The sequence below is a fragment of the Falco peregrinus genome, chromosome 9 (assembly GCF_023634155.1).
Source record: "Falco peregrinus isolate bFalPer1 chromosome 9, bFalPer1.pri, whole genome shotgun sequence".
Lineage (NCBI taxonomy): Eukaryota > Metazoa > Chordata > Aves > Falconiformes > Falconidae > Falco > Falco peregrinus.
Window position 1 is genome coordinate 2,334,679 of NC_073729.1, and position 21,889 is coordinate 2,356,567.

A 21,889-nucleotide genomic window follows, 5' to 3' on the forward strand; every position below is an offset into this window, starting at 1 on the left:
GGTTTTAAATAAAACAATGGTGCAAATGCAGTGAAACAGAGGAGGGAAAACTGCTCCGGGTGCTTTAGCCACATTGCAGATCAACTCCCAACAGGTGGAGGGAGCTACGACAGGCTCCCCCCACCCCCTGCTCAGCCAGACTGTCACCACTGTACCTAACACAGCATCTCCTTCATAGCACATCACCTCCCCTCCTCTCCAGCTTTCCTCAAGCGACTCAGTCCCAGCTGCAGAAACTCAGCCAGGTCTGCAAACCAGAGCGGCCCCTGAGCCCCCCCCCGGGAACACTGCACGAGACAGGGTGCTGCTCCCCCAACTGCCGGTGGTCACTGCAGACCACTGATGCTAGATGATCCAGATGAGGCTTTCAGCTAAATGTTTTCACCTTTTCTTTCCACTATCTATATATAGATACAGATTTGATAGATATTGGAAAAAAAAAAATATATATATGCACTTCTCCCCACTTTCTGGTATTGCAAGAGGACCAGGCAAACCATGACCATCTTTTGGTCTGTCACTGAGAGCACAAAACCCACTGTGGAACAAAAAATTCAGAAAAAGCCAGGCTTACAAAGCTGCCTCTCTCTCTCCAGTCCCAGTGCTTCCACCAGGTCTTTGCACAAAATGTTTAGAACAAGGAGAAAGCGCAGAGCTGTTATACTGTTCACCTCCTCCTCATTTCCCATCTCCACATCTCAAGAACAGCAAAAGCCTTCGCTGCATGGCCATGACACATCCCGCTCAGCCAGCGGGCAGGGGGGCACCAGCGCCCCAGCTCAGCCTAGCCACGGGACCCTGAGGCTGGCTGTGGCTGAGGGCACGGCCAGGAGCATCGCTTTGTGACCCTGGCAGGCACCAGGTGCTTTACAGGGAAGTGCTGAAAACCCTGTTAGGGCAGTTAATCCACATCAACAAGTCTTTTTCCCCTAAATTCTCCAGATCTGGGAGCATCACTGTTGTGAGTGACACCAGCATCAGCATGTCAAGGTCCTCTTGATTTTTTGGGTTGGGTTGGTTTTTTTGTTTGCTTTCTGGTTGCATTTGTTGGTTTTTTTTTTAAACAAATTTAAAGATTTTCACTCCATTTTGTAACAGAACTGCAAAACCAACTTGCTGCCAAGGGCCCACACCGACCCATTGTGACCCCATCACTCCAGACACACAACCCAGCAATTCATGAACCTGCCAGCATCGTGGCTGAGTTACCTCGGTCATCCCTGCTCTCACCCATACTGCTTGAAACCAGTGCCAGGCGAGACTGCCTCCCAACAGAAACCATTGAAAAACATTAAAAATAGTTTTAGCTTAAGAATATCAGTACCAGAGCTAGCCCCGGGGCAGCGCTGACACTTCCGAGCTGGCGGTGGCTGCCCTGCTGTGCTGAGCATCCTACAGCCGCGTGAAGGCTGGATGTGCCCCAGCAACGGTGACCATCTGAGTGGCCTCAGGTATCGCAGCTGACGCTGCTGGAGACAGGAGCTCCAGCTAATGCTGTGCCATGGAGAGCGGCAGAAATGAGGCCGTGCGGGTTCAGCGTCAGGGCAGCAATAAATTATAAACCCCATGAGCATGAATGCCTGCGTGGTGCCCCAGACAAAGGAGAGCAGTGTCTCGCTGGGGGAGCGGGCCGGGCCGTTACTGTGCGATGAGAACATAAACACTGGGGAAGAGTCACCATATTAAGAACACTAAGGAAGGGGGAGGGGTTTTCCCCCTTTTATGTTTTTCCCCATGGACTTCAGAGGCTGGGAAAAGCTCTGTGCACATCTTAAAGTGATTGTGCCTGGTAGAACAACGGCAAGAGCAAGGAGGACATCAAGTTATTCAGTGTCGTCACAACCAAATCACTGCTGTTTGAAAAGGCTCTTGAAAGACCCCTGTGAGTGGCTACAGCCCTGATCCAGCCCCACTGAACCAAAAACCAAAACCCTGTATGCTTCTGGTCTGGTTTCAGAAGGCACCTGAAAACACCTTCAGCCTGTGTTTGAGTCCCATTAAAATCTCTAGGGCTTAAGCCTGCGTGTAAGTAATTACCTTCAGGTGGGGCGGGCAGACCCTGTACGGGTTTGTCCCAACACTCACCAGCAGTGACAAACACACCCTGGGAAACCCAGCGGCTTGGTTTGCCATGGGAAGGAGCCCCACAATCCCACTTCAGGAATTACCTGGGAGCACCAGGTCCCTCCTCACAAACCCGCAGGAACTGGAGAGGCACGTGCTGGCTCTGGGCACGTGAAGGCAGCTTTGCGTCCTGGAGAGCCCGGCAAAGCCGTGCCTGCCTTTGCAAAGGTGCTGGCTGGGAAGAAGACTTACAGGCAAGAGAAGACCCGTGCCCATCCCATAGGCAAGGAAGGGAGCATGGAAGCTGCTCTTTTCAAGAACAGGCCCTAGATGTAGCAATGTTTGTTATTTAACAGCTGCAGCTATTTATTCCATCTTTGCACCCTGTTAGAATATCAGCATCTTAAAAGGTACCACCTTGCTTACTAAAAAAATGTAAAAAACCTCGTTTCCTCTTCCCAGCTGAGGATGGGAGAGCAAACAGGCTCCTCTGAAGAAAGTTTCAAGCAGAGCAAGACTGGAGAGTGGGAGCATGCATGGGTGCCGTGTGTTCCCTGCCTGTAAAAAGCACAGTCTTTACGTTTATTCTCCAAGTACCAGCAGTGCAATGCAAAGAAACTAATGTCATGCCTTCCTACACAGGTGGAGCCGAAAGCTGCTGGTGAAACCTGCTCTTGAAATCACCCAGGGACCTCAGAAACCATTTGATAATTAAGCGATTGCCATATCACTGCAGCCAATGCAAATCCAAGTAAACCCTTCATCCACAGGACATGGGAAATGGGGCATTTATGCCAGAAGTACGGGCAAGTATTTGTACCAGTTTCAAATTTTCCCCTGAGCTGGGAGATAATAATTCAATTTGTTCTAAGTTATGGATTTTTTTTAATGTTATTTTAAGTCTATGTGTGAACAAATCTCTGTAATTAAAAAGCTTGTTCTGTTGCAAAACTCCTTTCGCGTTGCAGCGATTTTATTTTCGTGCATCCTGACTGGCTTTCGGGGCTGGTGTTGCAGGGCTGCTGCAAGGACCTTCTCAGCTGCTGCAGGGAAGGGGAACAGCAGAAGGTGATGTGACTTTGAAACTCCTCCATCCTTTTTCACAGTGGGGTCGAGAATGAAACCCCAAACCTATTTTTGCAGAACTTGTCAGGGAAACACTTTGGGAACGGGTAGGTTATTAGTTCCTCATTAAAAGAACTTTAACACAGACAGGGATGCAAAGCAGCCTGAGAAGACAGTACGGAGGAGGCCTGGACCTCACAGAAGCCATTCACTAGCTCATAGATGGGTCAATAGAGCAGGAGTAATTACGATGCTGAACAAAGGGATCAACCTTTCAGGATAAAGCACAATCAATCTTAGAACCATGACTTTAGCATGGCTGGTATACGTTATGTTAAGAATAAAGACTATAGTAACACCAAGTCTATCTGGCATGCAGGTAACTTGAAATTAAAGTATGTGGCATCTGTCTGATAGGATTCGTTCAGGAGCTACAGAAGGTCACGACAGCAGAACAGAATGGGAAATGAGAAGATTCACATATTGTTTACAATGCCCAGGTCTGGGAATATCAAATTTACAAATAACTCTTCTTTTTTCCCTGTCCTGCGTAGCTTCTTTGTACGAAGGGCTGTAAACAGGGCTCTGAAGGAGTCACGAAGGCAAAAAGGGCACCTTGCTTTCACCATGTTCAAACCACAGTTCTGTCTACTGCCTCTGGAAAATAACCATCAAAACAATTTTTCAACTGAACATTGGACTTTTCCATTTCAGATCATTTTCTGCAAGAGGTGTCTGCTTTATGAAGGAAATGTAGATATTATTATTATTATTGTTATTGTTGTTGTTGTTATTATTATTATTATTATTTTGATCTTGAGGAGCAAACCACTGAGAGCATCTGCTGTGGTTTGTGCAGGAGAGGCCTCGCACTCCCTGGCTTGCAGAGGGAGGGGAGGGCTGTTTCCAGCGCTGTGCGTTCAGCACCTCACCCGTAGGGAGGGAGAGGATGGGATCTACGGAATTTCCAAACTGAACAACCTGATTTTCTGTCTGGCATTGGAAGGTCAATGTATTTTGCATAGGAAAAATAGAAATTTTTGGTTTAGCCATGCACGTGGGACAGTAGCCCCTTGCTGCTGTCAGGGGCACTGATTCAGGCATGTGTAATGGGCATATTCATCTGTACCCAGTTTTACGTCCCCAGGTTCTCTTCCTTTCTTGATAGCTGGTGTACATCCCATCAGGCTTATGAGACACCCGTCAGATAGGCTGAGTTTGATTTTCCCCCTGTATTATGACAATTAACTATTCCTGACGGTCCTGACGCAGCAGGCTGGGGGAGGACACCTGCCTTGCTTTTGCTCCATACTTTGGGCAAGTCAGAAAAATAAAGGGCTCTATAATGGGAATTCAGGAGTCTTCCCTGGCTCCACTCAGTCTTCTGTACCACTGCACTACCCGTCTTTCTGTCTGGGATGGGAGGGGCGCTCACATCTGCATTTCTCCACTGGTGAGATGGGACCTTTCAAGCAAAACTGAATTTCCATATGTTTTGTAAGTGACACTCCTAATTAAATCTTTCCTCATTTACATTCCCTGTTTCTTTTTGCATTTTAGGAAGCAGAGAAAACCAAGATGATCTAATGGTATTCTAACTTTTCTCCCATCAGAAACACTGCTGGTTTTCTTTACCCAAGAAGTAAACATTTTACAAAAAAACCCACATTCTGCCTAGTGGAAGCTCTTTTGCTTGAAGAAACCGTAACACATGGGTGCATGTATGGGGGTGGGTGGGGTGGGGGTGGCACTCAAAACCAAAAAAACAGGAAAATAATTTGAAGTAAAAACAGATCTAGACATTAAGATATACAGATAAAGTAATTCTTTAAATATTCTCAGCAAAATGTTTTTTTGAATGGCACATCACCCAATATACAACATTTTCTTGCAGCCTTTTCACACCCCACTCCATGTGTGAAGATTAAAAAGTGTAACTAAATTATCTATTTGGATAATGCAATTTCATAAGACCAACTAGACCCAGCTTCTGGTGCCATTACTCCTTTACTTTCTCACCATAAACTTCTGCGGAAGGAGGAGGAAATCGTGCTCACAGCCTCCCTGCCATGTTGGTCATGAAAACAAAACTATTTCCATATTAAGTTGTTAGTGGGAATACAATAGATTTTGATAGTTTTGCCTGAAATCAGGGAAAATATATACAGAGGCTGTGGAAAGACCCTTTCACGGATGTCTCAGCTCTGATTGACTCCGCTTCAGCCAGGTAAGCGTAGGGACAAAAGATGCCGCTGTGCCGCCAGCACTGGCCCTAACGTTTCCAAAGCAGCTGGACAAATCCACAGAGGAAAAGTCCACTGAGCATTAATGGCAAAGGCACCAGCGGGTGCCACCCGCAGGCACCCGAGCCACAGGCTGTTTGGCGTCTGGAAAAGCATCGCTTTGGGCTCGTGGCTGTTGGTGCTCCTAGCGTGGCCGGCAGCGGGTGCCTGTCTGAGAGCAGGTGCCTCAGCCCGATCCAGTGGAGCCATCGGCACGCGCCAGAGGATTTTCAGCTGCTGTGGCCACTGGTCAGCTCTGGACAAACTCTCTAGGGAAGCGGGACCTTACCCCTTACCTTAACCTGGACTTTGCCTTTTGACTTCTGCTTCCAGAAGGACTGGGTTTTAATTTTTGTACAAGATACTGAACCATGATGGGACAGGGCTTCTTGTCCCTGAGAAGTGCAGTTGCCACAGTGCCAGCATGGCATGAGCCTCCGGGGTTTTGATGGAGTTGTGCTCCTCCAGCACAGAGCAAAATCTGGCCAGCCTTCTGACACACTGCTCTTTGATCCCCCACAACATCTGTAACCTTAAAGAGGTGAGATGGCAGCATCAACGTGTCCCTAATCCACCGGGATGATGTTTCACGTTGTTCACATCCCCATTGCTGGGCAGAGCATCGCAGGCTGTGGCAGATGCCTGGGGCTGGGGAGGAACGAAACGGAGATGGGGACCAACCCACTGCATGAAACATCCATCAAAGTCTCAAATGCTTATCTGAATTACTGTTAGATAATTTGGACACTTGCCTAAAATATCAGTGTTCTGCTTTCAAAACAAAGAAGTCTGGATTCCTTTGCACTCCTAAGTCTCTTAGATTTTTTTTTTTTTTTTTTTTGGAGTGCAGGGATGCAGGAAGGGGAATTAAGACCAAGCAGCAGCAAATTCCTCTGAACGGGAAGAGGAATAAATATATGAAATGCAAATTATATTAGATTAGGAATGGGTTAAAAAAAATGTCTAAACTTCTTTATCTCCTGGGTGTTTCTCCTGGCCATCGCCAGGGAAAACCTGCACAGTCCCAACCTGCCACGGCCTCTGAATAGAGGCTCTGAACTGACGTTAACAGGAATTAGAGCTGGCTGGAAATAACTTTTCGAAAGTCAAGCATCTCATTTAAAACAAAACAAAACAACACAACACCCCCTGCAAAAAAATCCCAAAGCTATTTAAAACAAGACTTGCATTTTGTTTAGCCTTCAGGACAAAGCGTTTGCCCTGCATGAGGGTTTCCATGGCTTCTCCCTCCAGATGACCTCATCAGGGAGGCAGCAGAGGAAGGCAGCCCCGTTCTTGCAAAGAGTGGACTCGACAGAGCATGCATCTGATAGACCTCAGCACGGATGGCTTAATTACCACCAGATGTCCCTTTTAGGGGGGAAATAGTTGCTACAGGAAAGATCCCTATCTGACGAGATGCTGGTGGTATTTCCTAGCAGCCACCGCTTACCTCCGTGCTGTGCGTGTATCTCCAGCAGGCAGCTGGGATCAATCCGCAGAAGGCCAGAGCAAAACAGAAAAATCCCTGAGGATAAAGAGAAAAAAGGGCATCAGTTACAGTATGGGGAGAAAAATAACCATTTGACAACATCGTTGAGATGTATTTAATATGCTCGTTTGTGCAAGTTTAGTTGAAGTTAGGGCTAAATATCACCTTCTTTTAATATCCTTCATAATGCTGGTTACTTAAAAGAAATTAGATGGATAACAATGTGATTCTCCACTGGGAGCCCTCTGATTACACTGTGGCTATTCGAAGAGGTTGACCAAAAAAGCACCTAGCTTCCTGCAGAACAGTTAACCTGTTCTGCCCAAATTCCCCTTGGGGGGGAGGTGGGAGGGGAAGGTGAGAAAACCATTATATTTACAGTATGCTCCTCTTCTGCAGCAGGACCGTGCCCCAGATAGCACATCCTTACTCACAGGATTCCATCCCCTGCATGTAAAACTTGGCTATCGGCTTCAAAGAGGGGAAAACCCACACGAACAGCCCATGAAGAAGTGAGTAACCAGGAGTCAGAGCAACCTGCTGTGGAACGGGAGCTGGACCCCACTCTGTTAGAAGGGTGGCAGCTGCACGCCAAGCCCTCCTGCCATCAGCTCCAGCGAGTTAAGACAAAAGGACGACAGAAATACAGTCAAGGCCAACAACTGACCCTGAAGTGTCTAAACAATAACGGCAACGATGCAGGAGGTGGCTTGACTCTTCTTTTCTTCCCTAGGCTAGCAGAGCTGGAAGTTACATGCATTGTCTCTTTATTTGAATAAATCTGGTCAAAAAAAAAAAAAGAACAAAACCTGATGTAAACAGCCTTGCCTGTTGTGACAGCTGGACCAAAGGATCTTGTTTGCATTAAAAAAAAAAAATTAAAAAAGGAAAAAAAAAGTGCCTGTAAAGCGTTTGAAGGCCAAATGGGCTCATCAAATATGAATTCACAGCTTAGTCCTGGAATGGCGAAAGATGATGAATAAGCACCAGTCGAAAATTATTGCCCTTTTTCCGTGAAACTGTCCCTCTTCCAACACGAAGTTATGCAGCAGGGGAAAATTACCCAACTGACTGCAGCTTATTTTGGTTTCTAATTTTTTTCTGTGAGTGTTTTAATAGTACGATGTAGCTGAAATCACTTCAAAAAGATTAAATCTTTCATGAAAGTTTACTAAATTCAAGCTTAAGGAGAGGAAGAAGAGTTTTGCTGCTACCGATTCTGCTTCACCAAAAAACTTTTGCTTAAAAGGTATGGTTTAAAAAAAAAAAAAGAAAAGAAAAGAAAAAAGCCCCAGACTTCTCCATATGCAGCAAGAAAGGAAAATGTGTTACTTCAAATCCTGGAAATGAAAGTGAACATGCCAATAAACTGCCTTTTGCTGGTTCTTGTCCGTCTGCTGCCTGCTGTGTTTCTCTGCGCGTGGCATGACGATGCCCTGCCTGGGGGATCTGCTCCAGGAACAATCCTGCCGTTGGCATTGTACCACTTTTTTGGGGCTGCCTTCTTTTAGGCTCTGCATCAGACGCTGGGGAAAATCCTGGTACAGCTCTTACGAAAAACCTTAAATTATGTATGTCCAGTCTCTCCTCTTTTATTTTTCTGGCAGCTGCCTGGCTGTATAGGTGGTGAGATCACTCACTGCCTTGCCAGGAGCTGAAACGAGATAACAGAAGACCCTAAAGGAGATGAGAGGAAAGTCTGATCAAACGCTGACATGACAAGGGGGATACAAGCAGCAAAGATGGGGAAGGGCGCGCAGGGCGAGATGCTGCGGACCAAAGTACAGCGTAGCCAAGCCTGGATGTGGCTGGAACGGCACAAACTGGAGGAGGATGAGGTGAGGTTACATGGGCGTTTCAGGTTGCTCCTCACTAGGACCGGACCCTGCATTTTGCACCTCTTCCAACAACTTCCCCCCCAAACAAACAGCGTAACAAAGTCAACATTTTCACAAAAAACCAAGCTCAAAGTCAAGAAAAAAAAAAAAAAAAAGAGAAAACTATGGCAGATGAAAACCCCAGCGCTGATAGCAATGTGAAAGCTCTTCTGCACACTGTTGCAGTAGTTTAATTGGGAGGACCTACCACAGACCTGGAGAGTGAGAACAACAGCATGCCGGTGGCACCACCCCGGCTTCTCCCTCTGCACTCTCCCTTCCCCCACCCGCTCCAGCACTTCCAACATCTCTCTGGGGCCAGAAACCCCAGCAGATTAAAATCCTCTTTCTCATCTTCCCTTCCTCAGCCTCAACCCACACCTCAGTCCTTCACCTCCAGCATCAGCTCCCCCTTTATTTCTGCCTAGCTTCTCGGGGAATACTGAGACACGGCCCCTCGGGAAGCTCCCCCTCCATCCAGCCGGTGCAGAGCAATTACATGGCTCCAAGAACATCTTATAAATCAATTATAGGCTGCTTTTCCCCTTCCCAGCCAAAAGGCTCTTGGAAGAGCAACTTTCTAATTACATTAGAAGACATTTGGAGGAAAAAAGGAAAAGGCAACGTGGATTTTGCATACAAAATGTGGAAGGGTCGAGGCTGCTTCACCATGTCCTGGACCTTTGGAGCTACTCGGAGCTGGCTGCTGGCTACTGCCTGCTCCCTTTGCAAGACGCAGGTCCACCAGCCCCGCGGAGGGCTGTCACCGGCCAGACATCAATTACTCTTTTATGAATGACCTTGTTTCCATCCTTGCTGCAAGGAACCATTTGTCTTCAAGAAGCTTGGCAGAACCCGCAGAAACTGCATCTTTTCTGTTGCCCTGTGTCTTTTAATTCACGTTTCTGATATTTCCCCTTTAGTTAAGGTGGTCTGCTTCGGACAGGGAGGGGTCCTTTAGCTCAGACTGGGTTCGGTAGCTCTGCCAAACCCCTGCATTCCCAGGGAGGAAGCCGACTTTGCCCTGCTCGGCTCTGGCTGCCTTTGGGTGCTGCCCTGGCCATGGCAAGGCCAGCTCCCTGCGAGACTTTGCAGCCCAGGGGCGGGGAAGGGGGAAGCTGATTTCAGATTGAATCCATCAGGTTGCATCCTTCCCTCCCTGACCCAGTTCATCTAAAAGCACACGATGCTTCTGCATTTCCACATAGCAAACATGAGCCAGTGTTCTCAGCCCAGAAGAGGAATCCATCCCCCGCTCCAGCTGCGCACATTGGCCCTGCCCGCCTGCTCCTCGGGAACCACTGGATGCCTCGCTCAGGAGTGCTACCAGAGACGGATTCATTGCAAAAGCAGGATGCTGAAGTGCGCTGCCATGTTATTAAGGTCCCTCTACACACCTGCCTACCATGACACACCTGGGAACAGTAAAGCAAACAGCCTGTGCTGTGTGCTGGCCCCACTGGCACACCACTTGGTGAAAAACTGGGTTATATCAGGCATTCACTAAGACTTTTTTACCACAGAAATTGTTTGCAAGCAGTGCTTGGAACAGCTGCTCCATCCTGAATATAAATTTTGCCCTACATGAGTGTTTTTTAGTCTGGAGCGTTCAAGTGTAAGAATTTCAGCTGTGATATTCTGGTCGACATGTTGCTCCTCACTTTTTCCCCCCTCCCCTCCCTCCATCTGACCCAATAACAGTACACGGTACCTTAAACCCCACCAGAGCCAGTCCTTCCTTTGCACAAGCAGTACCAGCAACTGCAGTTTTCCTTCCTTCTCCTCCCCTTCAACAGCAACACGGCCTTCTGCAGCTGCGAGAGCTGCAGGATGTTTACATTCAGGACTGACTGCGTGACAGACTGCGGATTACCAAAAAGCAGCGTGTGCCAGGACTGGAGGACAGTCAATAAACCTGCCACTACTCTCCCTGTTTAAGAGGAGCTTTGGGGATAATAGTCGAGGATTTTAGAACATATTTTTTTTATCCTTAAGGTCTCAGTTACTCTCTAGAAAACAGCCTCCTCGCAAGCATCAGTGGATGCACAGCGGCGTCTGTCTCGTTGGTAATGCTGGTAACAAGTGCAGCAACGCGACAGGCTCCTGAGATACAAGTGCTTTAACCAATCTGACCTGTTCTGGTTTCTAACCACTGTGCACCCACTATCATTATCAGGACAGCACCAGTAAGGCCTGCAAAGACTGAGATCGCTCCTCTGTATACGCAAAACTCCAGATAGCCAGGCAGGGTGAGCATTTACAATTTCAATAGACCAAAAAACCCAACAACAACCCAACCAAAAAAAAAAGCCACTAGGGAAACCAAGAGACAAGAAGGAGATGGGATCCACCAAACAGGTCAGTGACCAGGGCAATGCTTCTCTAAGCCTGTCTGCATCCCGGCTAGCTTCTCCCCAGGGTAGCTGGTTTACCAAGGGTCATTGCGGTGGATTAGCCACATCAATGCAGACATCCCTCGAGCGTGGCCTGGTTTCCTATACAGCCACAGATGTCAGGCACCAATACTCTGGTGTGTTCCCTCTTTGATTAAATAGTGAATTAAATGATCTTCTAAACAAGACACATGCTTTGCAGGAGAGGAAAAGTCCTTTAAAATCAATAGTGGGAGAAAGTGAAAAATCCTCTCTATTAACGAGTAGAAAAAAAGCCACAAGCTGGGGGGGGCGGTTGCTGCAAGCTACAGCCCAGTGAGGATCAGCAGGGTGGGATGCGACAGCCACAAGTTCCAGAGCCCCACAGGGCTGAGCCCCACTCCTGCAACTACATCGCAACTACACTGCAACTACAGCCATCAGGGGCTGGCTCTCCCTGCCTGGACCTCTTGCTTGCAGATCAGAAATTAAATAAAAGCCTTGGGAGGGGGTAGGAACTGGTGGGACAACAAGCAGCGGGCTGGCCCTTGCTGTAAGATACTGACGGTTATAAAGCAGGGACAACTTACAGGAGCAAGCAAAGCTCCCCTGTGCCACTAAAGATGATGAGCTGCTTGAACGAAGAGGAGCAGAGAAGGTGGTTGCTGGTGACCAGCTCCTGGGTATTTCCCAGGGCTTCCCCGTTAATTTCTGAAGGCCGCCAGCCCCGCAGCGGTTACGGTGGCAGCTGCCTTACCCAGCACATTTCCCCTGGACCTCCTGGGGCAGAGTGCCACGGCCTGGTGGGGCACGCAGTGGGCAGAGGTCAGCGAGCAGGCAGCAGGCAGGGGACAGGCAGCAGGCAGTGGAAAGCAGCAGGCAGTGGAAAGCAGTCAGAGGGCAGCAGCAGGCAGGGAGCAGGCAGCAGCAGACAGCAGTAGGCAGAGGGCAGCAGTAGGCGGAGGGCAGCAGAGGGCAGCAGCAGGCAGCGCAGGCAGCACGGCGCCCCCCAGCGGCGGAGCGCTGCCGGGCCGGCCGCGGGCGGGGAAGGGCGGAGGAGGAGCCGCCCCTGGCACGGGTAGAGCTGCCGCGGCCCCGCCCCCCGGCCCTGCCCCCGGCCCCCGGCCCCGCCCAGCAGGGGGCGCCCCGTTATCCCCCGCCGCCGCGCAGCGCGCGGGAGCCGCCCCGCCCCCGGTGCCGGGGCAGCGCCTCCGCCAGCGCCCCCGGGGTCCCGCGCCGTGGCTGGCGAGCGCGCAGGGCAGGCTGGCAGCCACGGCGCGGGGGCAGCCCGCCTGGCGTTTCTGCCGGCCGGAGGGTCCTTTGGTGGGCAGAGCCGGGCTGTGCCAGCCGACCCCCAAGGGGCTGGGGGCGCCGATGGGGGCTGGGGGAGCCCCCGGCAGGGGGAGGGAGGGAGGGCAGCAGCGGGGGCCCCTCGGAGGAGAACGGCAGCTCTGCAGCCCGCTGGGATGTTCTTCAACCATCCCTTCAGGAAGCGGCTGGAACGTTACCAGCCTCTGTCGCCCAGCGGCACGGCCCGCGCCCGGGCAGCGCAGGGGTTCCCGCGGGGTCCGGCCCTGAGTGCCGGCAGCCGGGCCGGGCCGCTCCGCACCAGCCCCCTCGTCCCGTCTGCCGCGGGTGCAGAAGCTGCAGGCAGACGTTAAAGGATCCTTCAGGAAACGAGGGGGGAATTCCCGGTTCTCTGCTAGTGGTACCCAGGCGAACCATCTCACTCGGGCCCCTCGGAGCATCTCAGAAAGAGGAAGACTGTACCGACAAGGTGAAGACGTTAACTTCAGTTGCTGCCTTGCACTAAGTGTTAAGGTGTCAGCTTCTCATTTCTGCCATCATAACATTTTCTCTAATCGTATAGATTAATCTCTTTAAAGCTAGTTTATGTACAACAGCAATGCAATTATCTTCTGCTAAGCACAGCAGCACCCTACCTGTGAACTCCTGCCCCTCGCACAGTGGGGGTGACCCCCCAGGGAGCGGTGCTTTCCACCTGTCCCTCCAGCACAGCACCATCCGGACCCTGGGTGCAGGCAGCGGTTTTAAATGGAGCTGAGCTCACGGTCCAGTTTGCTGATGCTGGCATGGCCTGGGCCCAAGCAGGTGCTGCATTGCAGGGGACGGGTCGGAGGCAGGTGGCATCTCAGCTCTTGTGGCTCCCCTCCACCTCCTTCTTGGAGGGTGACGGCCAAAGCCCCTGTGCCTGCTGCCGTGCTTTGTATGCCTCGCACCACCACCATGGTGCACGTTTGCAGTGAGACAGGAAGGAGGGGAGCTAACTTTACTGTCACAAGTCAGAGGAACAATGTGGGACTCAACCTCACACTGCTAAGGTTTCCCCACACAAACTGCATGTTGACTTGGTAAGAAAAAAAAATACGCTGGGAGTTATCACTGCAATTGCTCTGGCAGATAAGTACCTATCTCCCCCTGACCCTGCTCCAAAAGCTGCATACACAGCACCTTGGCAAAAGAAACAAGGTACAGGAGGATGCAATCCTCAGCTGGAGGAACTCTGTAAGGTCATGCCTCTTACAAAAATGTCCCCTTGCAGCACCGGGTGGAGCAACAGGATGTCCTTCCCCAGGCATGCATGCTCCTGGGCTCCCCAGCACCACATTTTCAGGGTGCCAGCCCAAGGCTACAAAAAGCCCCTCCGGGCCAGTCCCTCCCGATACGCACCATGGCGGTGAGGCACTGCGACTCCCGCACCGTGGCGGCTGAGCTCAGCAGGGCGGCGAGGATCAGGGTCATGCTGAGGCAGATCCCAACGTAGAAAGCTGGAAGGAAGTTGGACATGGGAGCTGTGGTCAGACACCAAGACTTCAGGGCTAACAGAGGCCTGGTCTGATGTTTTCACCCAGACTGGGACCAAAAAGTGCATTTTGGGGAGCTGGTCCAAGAAGGCCAGGTTGCAGAACTGAAATTGGTTTATAATTTATTCATTACTCCCCCTCTGTGTATGCTTGGCTGTAAACCTCTGAGTGGTTCCCACGGCTCCAGCAGAGCAAAGCACTCAAAAAGGGTGACAGTCCACCTGGCAGCCGTAAGCTGTCAATTATTGCAGCAGTCTGATAAGGATCTCCCAGCGTTGGGGTGTGTGTGGGGGGAGCTGATGCGCGGCAGCTGTCCCACGGCCCCTATCGCGACTTTGTGCGCTGCTAATCTGGTGCAACACTTGCCCTCTGGTTTCCTCCTGGCTGAGGCAGGGCCACAGCCAGCACCCTGGGGCAGGGCTCAGGGACCACAGCACTGCCAAGGGCCTTGCAGCCCTCGCTCGGGGCCAGCTGTGCAGGGTAAACGCTGGCGAGCAAACAAAGTGGGAGCATTGCTGGAGGGGCAGCTGCCACCGGAGAGCCTGCAGGGCTTCACAAAGGGCCAGTCTATAGAACCCCTGGGGTGTGCAGGAAAGGGGCAGGGCTGCACCCGAGCTTTGGACTAACGTGGCTTTTACATCTGCCTTGTTCAATTGAAATTCAGAACCAGGATTTAGACAGGGGTATGAGAGTGTTTAAGTCCAGAGAATACTCAGGAGAAGCAGCAGGGGCATGTGCAGCAGAGGCAAGCAGAGTATTTTAGTAGCTGGGCTGTTCTCATCTCTTTGCTCTAGCTTTGTACCTGAAACTCAGTTTATATTTCTTCCTTGTGTAGGGAAAAAACCCCTACATTTCCTCCAGACCCAGGTATTTCCACACATTTTTCCCCCCAGCCTCAATTTTTGTGCTCTTCTTCAACTCCTGTAAATGTCCCTCTCCCCACGCTCCCAGGGCCCAGCCAGCCCCACGGTACTGTTAGGTCTGTCTGCGGCTGCGCCCCCCTGAGCTGTCACCACAGCGCAGGGAAAGGATGGAGAGACAGCGAACAGAGGGACAGGAATGAACACAGCAGTGCCTGAGCACCCAGTGCTCCCACAGCACCCTTCGGTGCCAGGCGCGTGGATCTGATACAGAAATAAAGTGCCCGTGGGACTGTTAGTCCTAATCCATCCTCCAAAAACCAGACCCTGCCTCCTCCTGCATTACCTCTGCATTTTTTTCAGTTGCTTTAGGGGATTGTGCAGCTCCTGGGTTCACCAAAGGTCTCACTGGGCTGTGCCCATGACGTACCTGCATGGTGGATGGCCCTGTAGGAGTTACTGTCCAGGGAGATGTCGCTGATGATGGTGAAATGGAGCCCGTAGTGGGTGACTGTGCTCAGCGTGGCGACGGACAACCCCAGCAGCTGGAAAAGAAGCGTTTTAGGAAGGGATTTACCAGGCAGCAGCTCCTGCAGAGCACACACAGAGCTTTGAGGTGTGTGTGGGTACTCCTGAGCCCCACACACATGCACAGAGCATGATCATCTGAAGACCACTGCATGCACCCCAAAACACAAATGAAGGGACAAACCCCATACACTTAACTATACTAAGGATCTTTTTCTCCCTTCCATAATGAGCGCACGTGACACCACGCAGCCCATGGTCTCTTGGCCGATGTCCGTGGATGAAATTCCTACCATGTGAAGGAAACATGATGCAGCACACCCATGCAGCCCCACCCCCACTCTGCAGAGTACACACGTGCAGTTACGAGTGCAGCCCACTTCAGTAGTGGTTTTGGGCAGGGATGATGTTGTCTGCTTTGCGCTTTGCAAGGCTAATCCCATTGCTGCCTGTTGGCTGTGTTTCCTATTGTGGAGTGCAAAGAGCTGAGTCTTGTACTACCCTTAAGTAATTCGTGCTGGCTTCTGTCTCCGCAACATGCTGCTGGGCCACCCGTGTTTCTGCCCCATCCCTGAGAGCACTGGTATGCCTAAGGCATGGGATGACTACCGACACGCCACCCTCCGTGCTGCCCAGAGCTAGTCCAGGCGGTGGAGTGGGAACATTCCCGAGGGCACCTGGCTCTAGGGCAGGGCTCCCTGCAGCATGGCCGGTGGCAGAGCTGGGACGGAGGCACCAACAGCGAGCGGGACAGTTAAAAACAGCTGCAGCTCCAGTGTAATGAACCCAGAAAATACAAGATGTGAGGCCACTCCTAGCTCCTAAGGTAAGGTTTCATTATTTTATGCCTTTACAATATGGAAACACAAGGCAGCTATCCCTGTGTTAAATGTGACAGTCTGGTGTCAACATAATCCCCACTTCATGACATTTTCTAATAACTTTTGCTGGAGACTTACAGTTTTGGAGGCTAAATACATCCAAACTGGAGCATTTTCTCCTTATAAGTAACCTAATTTGTGGCAACTACTGATCCTTCATGCTGCCCATTACTGCGTATCTCGACCCACACCCAGCAAAATGCTGTGTAACACCAGTTAGCTCTGATTTCTGAGAAACATCAGTCTAAAATCCTCCCAACAGCAATAACGTGATTCTAGCCACCCACAGCAGCTGTGCCTTAACACCTCCTCTAAAGATATTTGGTACCAATCCTCCTTTGATTTCCTCCAAACAACGTATATTTTTATTTGGAAGAGAGAACAACCGACAGCCACTACAGCCAATGGTCTTGAAATGTTGAAATTTGGACAAACTGTAAGTTTCACCTGCAGCTCAGAATAAGGGGTTACCTTTTAATTACACTCTTTCCAAGCCACCAACCCTCTTTGAACTAAATACAGATTATTATTATTTTTTAAGCTTGCAAGTTTTGGTAAAGTCAAAAGGCAACAAGCGCGTACAACTTGAAACCATCCAGGAGAAGCATTCCCCAGTTTCCACCATTTCACCTTGGCTCAACCATCAGGTGCCAAGAAGCTCCCCTTGAATTTGCTTCAAAAGCCAGCAAAAAGGATCCCTAGCATTGCTTTCACTTTGCAGTGCAGATCCACAGGCTCTGCTGTATGCTTCTGTCGAAGCCGTGTGGTTTCACGTCCTCACTGATCCCACCTGCCGCCGACCACCCCCGCAGCAACAAGCGTGGCTGCAGCAGGTCCCTCCTCCCTCTTTTGCTCCAGTAGATGGGAGCAACCATCTTTTTGCTGAAAACCACCCGCTCTGCCGCCGCAGCCTTTCTTTTCTCCTTTCAGGCGGCCACTGGGTTGTGAAAGAGCTGCATCAGCGTGAGAGCCCTGAGAAACCAGAAGTCTATCAGCAGCAGGGGGGCGATGCTGGCAGCCAGCGATAACCGCCCAGCATGCAATGATATCTCGGGCAGTTGGCTTTGCTTGCCCTCCACCCGCGAAAAACAACGTGGGAAAACCTGACCCTCTGCAAGCGGGGCTGGGAAAGGCAGCAGTTCACCACGATTCTGCAGAGATCCCCCCCCAAACCTGCCTGCTCACCATGACGCAGAGGCTGGTCACCAGCAGCTGGCACTTGGTGCTCCTCATCCCGCACCTCAGTCCCATGGCTGCTTGTCCCCAGAGAGAGCCGGCAGCTGGTCCTTCCAGCTCTTGATAAAGCCTGGGTTTCCACCAAAGGGAGGCATGGCCACAGCGGGGCCTCTCGGGAAGCCGAGTTCCCACCACGTGCCGTTGCACCTCCTCCTGCCCCGTTATTAAATCCTGTTTAGAGCAGCCGCCTTCTGCCCTGGCTCTTGGTGCGCTGCCGTCGGCTCCGACACACAGCCGGCTGGGGAAGGGGGAAAGGCAGACAGAAAAACCAGCCTGTCACAGAGTTTGGAGCAAAGCTTTTTTTAAAAAAGAATTTTCAAACTATTCAGTCAAGAGTCAGTATCAAAATACTCTGGTTTTCACTTTCACTGGGATGCAGTTTTGCTTGATGAACATTGTCACTAACCATATTTTTTTTTTAAGAACTGCATAAATAGTATCTTGGGGAAAAGTTTAGGAAAATGTGATTTAGAAAAAAATAACCTGTTGTTTAAAAGAGACACCAACCCCCCAAAAAAACTCTGCATGAGTCTTCCCTCCCCATTTAAAAACCACCCCATGGCAATAACCTTTGGCTGAGACTCTATGAAAACTTTCGTTTGCAGAACAGGGAAAAAAAATCCCTTTGGCAATATTTTATTCAGGGAAAAGGTTATATGTAAATATAACCCCCTGCTCAGGAGACCCTCACTGTCCATGGACATTTTGACTCCATCCTTTCCCCTCCCCTAGCACTGAAGACCCCACAGACCCAAGGCTACAGAAGACTCAGGTGACTTCTGGTCTTCAAAACCAGCTGCCTGCTGGATGCATATTTCCCCAAAGTAAATCGCAAAGAAGCCTCAAGAAAAACCTGGCCAAAGGGAGACTGAGCGAGTGCCTTAATCATCCTTAGTTTCGGAGCTAGAGCAGTGGAAAAGAGGTGAAACAGAAGAATGGAAAATGGTTGCACTCCCCCCAGGTGGCAAAGAAAGGAGGGGAAAGTTGACACCATCCCATGTCAGTAACCAGCTACAGGAAAATGACAAAGGAGGAGGAGGAGGGGAGTGAAAAAAGGAAGGAAGATGCATTTTAGAGAGCAAAGAGAAGCAAGAGAAAGTGAGTTGCACAAAGCCATGTGCACGTGAAAAAGCATGTCATGATTTTCTGGCTACATCACTAGCTGTCTTGCAAGCTTTCTTGCAAAACGACTTGGTTGCAATCTCCCGAGGCACTAGTGGGAGCTGCCACAGCCATTTCTGGGAACAGGCATCCCCTGTGGCTGGTGGGTCCCTGATGCCCAGTGGAAGACACTGGTGTACCCACACAGACCTTCCTGCTCCAGCCGCCAGCTGGAAACCACCCAAGGAAAACCAACGAGTGGGCAGCAGGGGAGGAGAGCCGTGAGGACTGCGCAGAGGGCAGCAGGCTGGCCAGGCCGCTGATGCCCAGCCCCCCCAGTCCAGCAGCTGGGCACCTGGGGACGGGCCAGGAGGGGAGAGTGCCCTGTAGACACGGCGCTGGGGCTCGGACAGCCCCAGGACGCGGAGCTGTTGGCTCCCATCATTTCTTCTGGTGCTGTGGGACGGACGGACAGTTGTGTCCACTCCATTCCTGCGGGTTCAAGGTGGGTGCCCGCTGGTGTAAGGGCTGCAGGGCTGGTGCACAGGCGGAGTTACGGGCCACCTCTGCAAGGGTTGCAGGAGGGTCTGGGGCACGGCTCAGTGTGTAAACCGGCGGGGGGAGCCCGGCCGAGAGCGGCGGAGCGTTAGCAGCCGGGACACAGCCGTGTCACCTGCCTGGGGCACGCCTGGAGCCCGTTTCACAGCGGGGGCAAGAGAAGAGCCACGCAGCCCTTTCCCCTAGACCCCAGGTCGCCCCCAGCCCTACAGACGTGCCACCGAAGCGACCTGTGCGAAGGCAGAGCTCACGCTAGGGGTCCCCACAGGCCAGCGGAACCCCTTCCCCACGGGCCGCCCGGCGCCAGGGGCTTTCCGAAGGGAAGAGCTGGGCAGTGCCCTCCCAGCTCCACAAAGGTCTCCTCGGTCCCCGCAGGAGTCTCGCACCTTCCCACAGGACCACCTGAGAGGTCATCAGATCATCAGCTACACCCCTTGAAAGGCTTCCGAGCCGCTCCACAAAAGATGCTCTACCTCCTGGTGTCTCCTGCCCACCTTCGCCGCCCCGCCGAGCTCCCACAGCAGCTCGGTAGCTTTGAACACCTGCACTTAATCCCGGGATTCCCCTGTCTGGCTGCGGGATGCCTGTTCCTGGGTAGTTTGCCCACGTCCTCTGATGCTTCTCCCGCCTCCAGTGCTCAGCACCCTGCGCCTGCACCAGCTCCCTCTGTGCTCGGGCACTGTGCCGGGTTTGCAGGTGGAAGGGGTTTTTGCTGTTTCCCTTTCCTCTGTCTTACTCTTTATCCCACACAGGTATGGCTTGAAAGATTTCTGTCTGGGGCAGAACATACACGAATTTCTAACATCAAAAAATAAGAGCAAAAGAAGTTACTCCACCCCCCAAAAAAGAGTCAATAGTAGGAGCATTGGTAGAATTTCTAATGTCAAAAAGTAATAAGAGCAAAATAAGTTACTCCACCCCGCAAAAAAAGTCTCTACTAGGAGCGTTAGTAGAGCTGGGACATGAAGAGGTTGGGCTTTGTTCGAGGGAGGCACATCTGGCACATCCAAGGGCGCTACGGAAGCGAGCGCAGGGGGAGCACGCACACCCATCTCACCTGTGGCCATCAGAAGGGAGGCTTCACAGCACCTCACCTCCTACGGGATTCAACCTCCTCTGGGCGCCCTGTCGCTGGCACACACCCGCCTCAGCAGCTCTCTGCCCAGGGAGCCCTGGCGAGCAGTAGGGTGTCTCCCCAGCCCCATCCCAGCGGGAAGAGAGGCAAGGCTGGTGGTGGGCTGGGCAGCAGCATGGCATTTCTGGTGTGACTCGGCCTCCTGCCCGCCCTGCCAGGTTTTATCAGTTGGTCCCCTTTGCAAGAGCACAACTTATCGCTCGCAAACGTGGTGCAAAAACCACAGGTGACCACAGCTGCTGCCTGTGGCTTCCTCCCTTATCTCTGGTTATCAGCCAGAGCATGGAAAGAGGGTAGGGAGGCTGAAAATAACCCGGGGAGCCCGGGTCCCCTCTTCCTCTAGCCTTGTGGCAGCTTGCAGCCTTCTATTAGGCTGCGAAAATACATACCAGCATCCCCAGCTGCATGGGTGTCGGAAGGATGTGCCACCTCATCCAGAAGGAAAAGATTGGTTTGAAAAAGGGAACAAAGCCAGATCATGTGTTTTTGCAGAGCTAAAAACCTCCAGCCCTCTTCCGATCTGGAGGGAAATGCTGCCCATACTGCCAGATGGGTGTCCTAAAAGCTGGGGGATTTGATGTGTTAATGCAGCATGGGGGGAACTCGGGAGGCTAAATATAAATGGAGGAGAAGATGCTGAATTCATGCAAGTGTTTTCTTGCTGACCACTTTTCTGGCTCTTGCTCCATCGGTGCAGCTTCCAACGATGCCACAGCAGCACCCCAGCCCCAGTGGCTTCAGCTCTGGCCAGGCAGCAGGTAAGAGAGACCTCCTCCTCGGCTTTGCTGCGCTGCTACTCACACTCCCCTGAAAGGATGGGCTGGAGGCCAGGAAAGATGACATTGCCCTGGGAGGCAAAACTACACCCACCATCCAGGCAGGACACATCCGTGCCAGGTGCCTGCCACCTCTCGGGAGCCTCCTCCTTTGCCAGCCCACACCATGGTTAGGGAAAATACCTCTCCTCCACAGTAGAAAATAGCTCCAAATGTGTCAGATTTACAAGTGTCACTGGCTGAGCCCACTCGGTCCCTCAGCCCGTAACACGGCTATATTCCCTCCAGAGCTTGCTCGTAAATAAAACATGCCCGTATCAAACTGCACTGAAGCTGTAGGAATGACGGGAAGCCAGGGAAACCTCACAGCCCGCGCCTGCCTTCCGGGGCGCATCACTAGGATGCATTGTAAAGGCTGCTTAGCATTCATATAGCACATACGCACCATCAAAGCTAAAAATCAACTTTTAAACCCAGGGCTGTCTCTTTTCAAGAAGGGAAGGAGAGGAGAAAAGGGGGAGGTGCTGGGCTTTGCCAGGCTTCAGATGCTCCATGCAGCTCCACTGTGAATGGAAACAAGGCTGGCCGGAGGCTGCCTTGGAAGAAACAAAACTGGAGAGAAATCATAAGGTCTCCAAAGGACTCTGTTATTTACTATTATTTCCAAAGTGTGTCTCAGAAATCCTCCAGTGATTCCCACACATTTTGAAATTAATTATAGGTGAGCAAATAAAAGTCAGAAGAGTCATTAAAAAAGGTTCATCAAGCTCAAGGAAGACTACATTTGAAAAGAGCGTAAGCTGAAGACAGGGAGTTTCCTTCAAAGAATAAACTCAA

The 21,889-nt window shown here is 51.3% G+C and overlaps 1 protein-coding gene across 4 annotated transcripts in view; it reads right to left on the minus strand.

Moving 5' to 3' along the window:
- The window catches only part of TSPAN32 (tetraspanin 32), a 36,773-nt gene extending 16,292 nt beyond the window's left edge, over nucleotides 1–20,481 (minus strand). The window contains exons 1-5 of one of the 4 annotated variants that reach the window (XR_008748800.1): nucleotides 20,199–20,481; nucleotides 17,432–17,720; nucleotides 15,268–15,382; nucleotides 13,844–13,941; nucleotides 6,865–6,939 (exon numbers count right to left, since the gene is read on the minus strand). Coding sequence is in view for 3 of the 4 variants with exons in the window: in XM_055814249.1 (XP_055670224.1) it covers nucleotides 6,865–6,939; nucleotides 13,844–13,941; nucleotides 15,268–15,382; nucleotides 17,432–17,497 (354 nt within the window). In the remaining variant the exon portion in view is untranslated. Of the gene's footprint in view, nucleotides 1–6,864; nucleotides 6,940–13,843; nucleotides 13,942–15,267; nucleotides 15,383–17,431; nucleotides 19,916–20,198 lie in introns of all 4 variants that reach the window. The other 3 variants (XM_055814249.1, XM_013299066.3, XM_055814248.1) reach the window with 3 other exon arrangements.
- Between the last annotated feature and the right edge of the window lie 1,408 nt (nucleotides 20,482–21,889).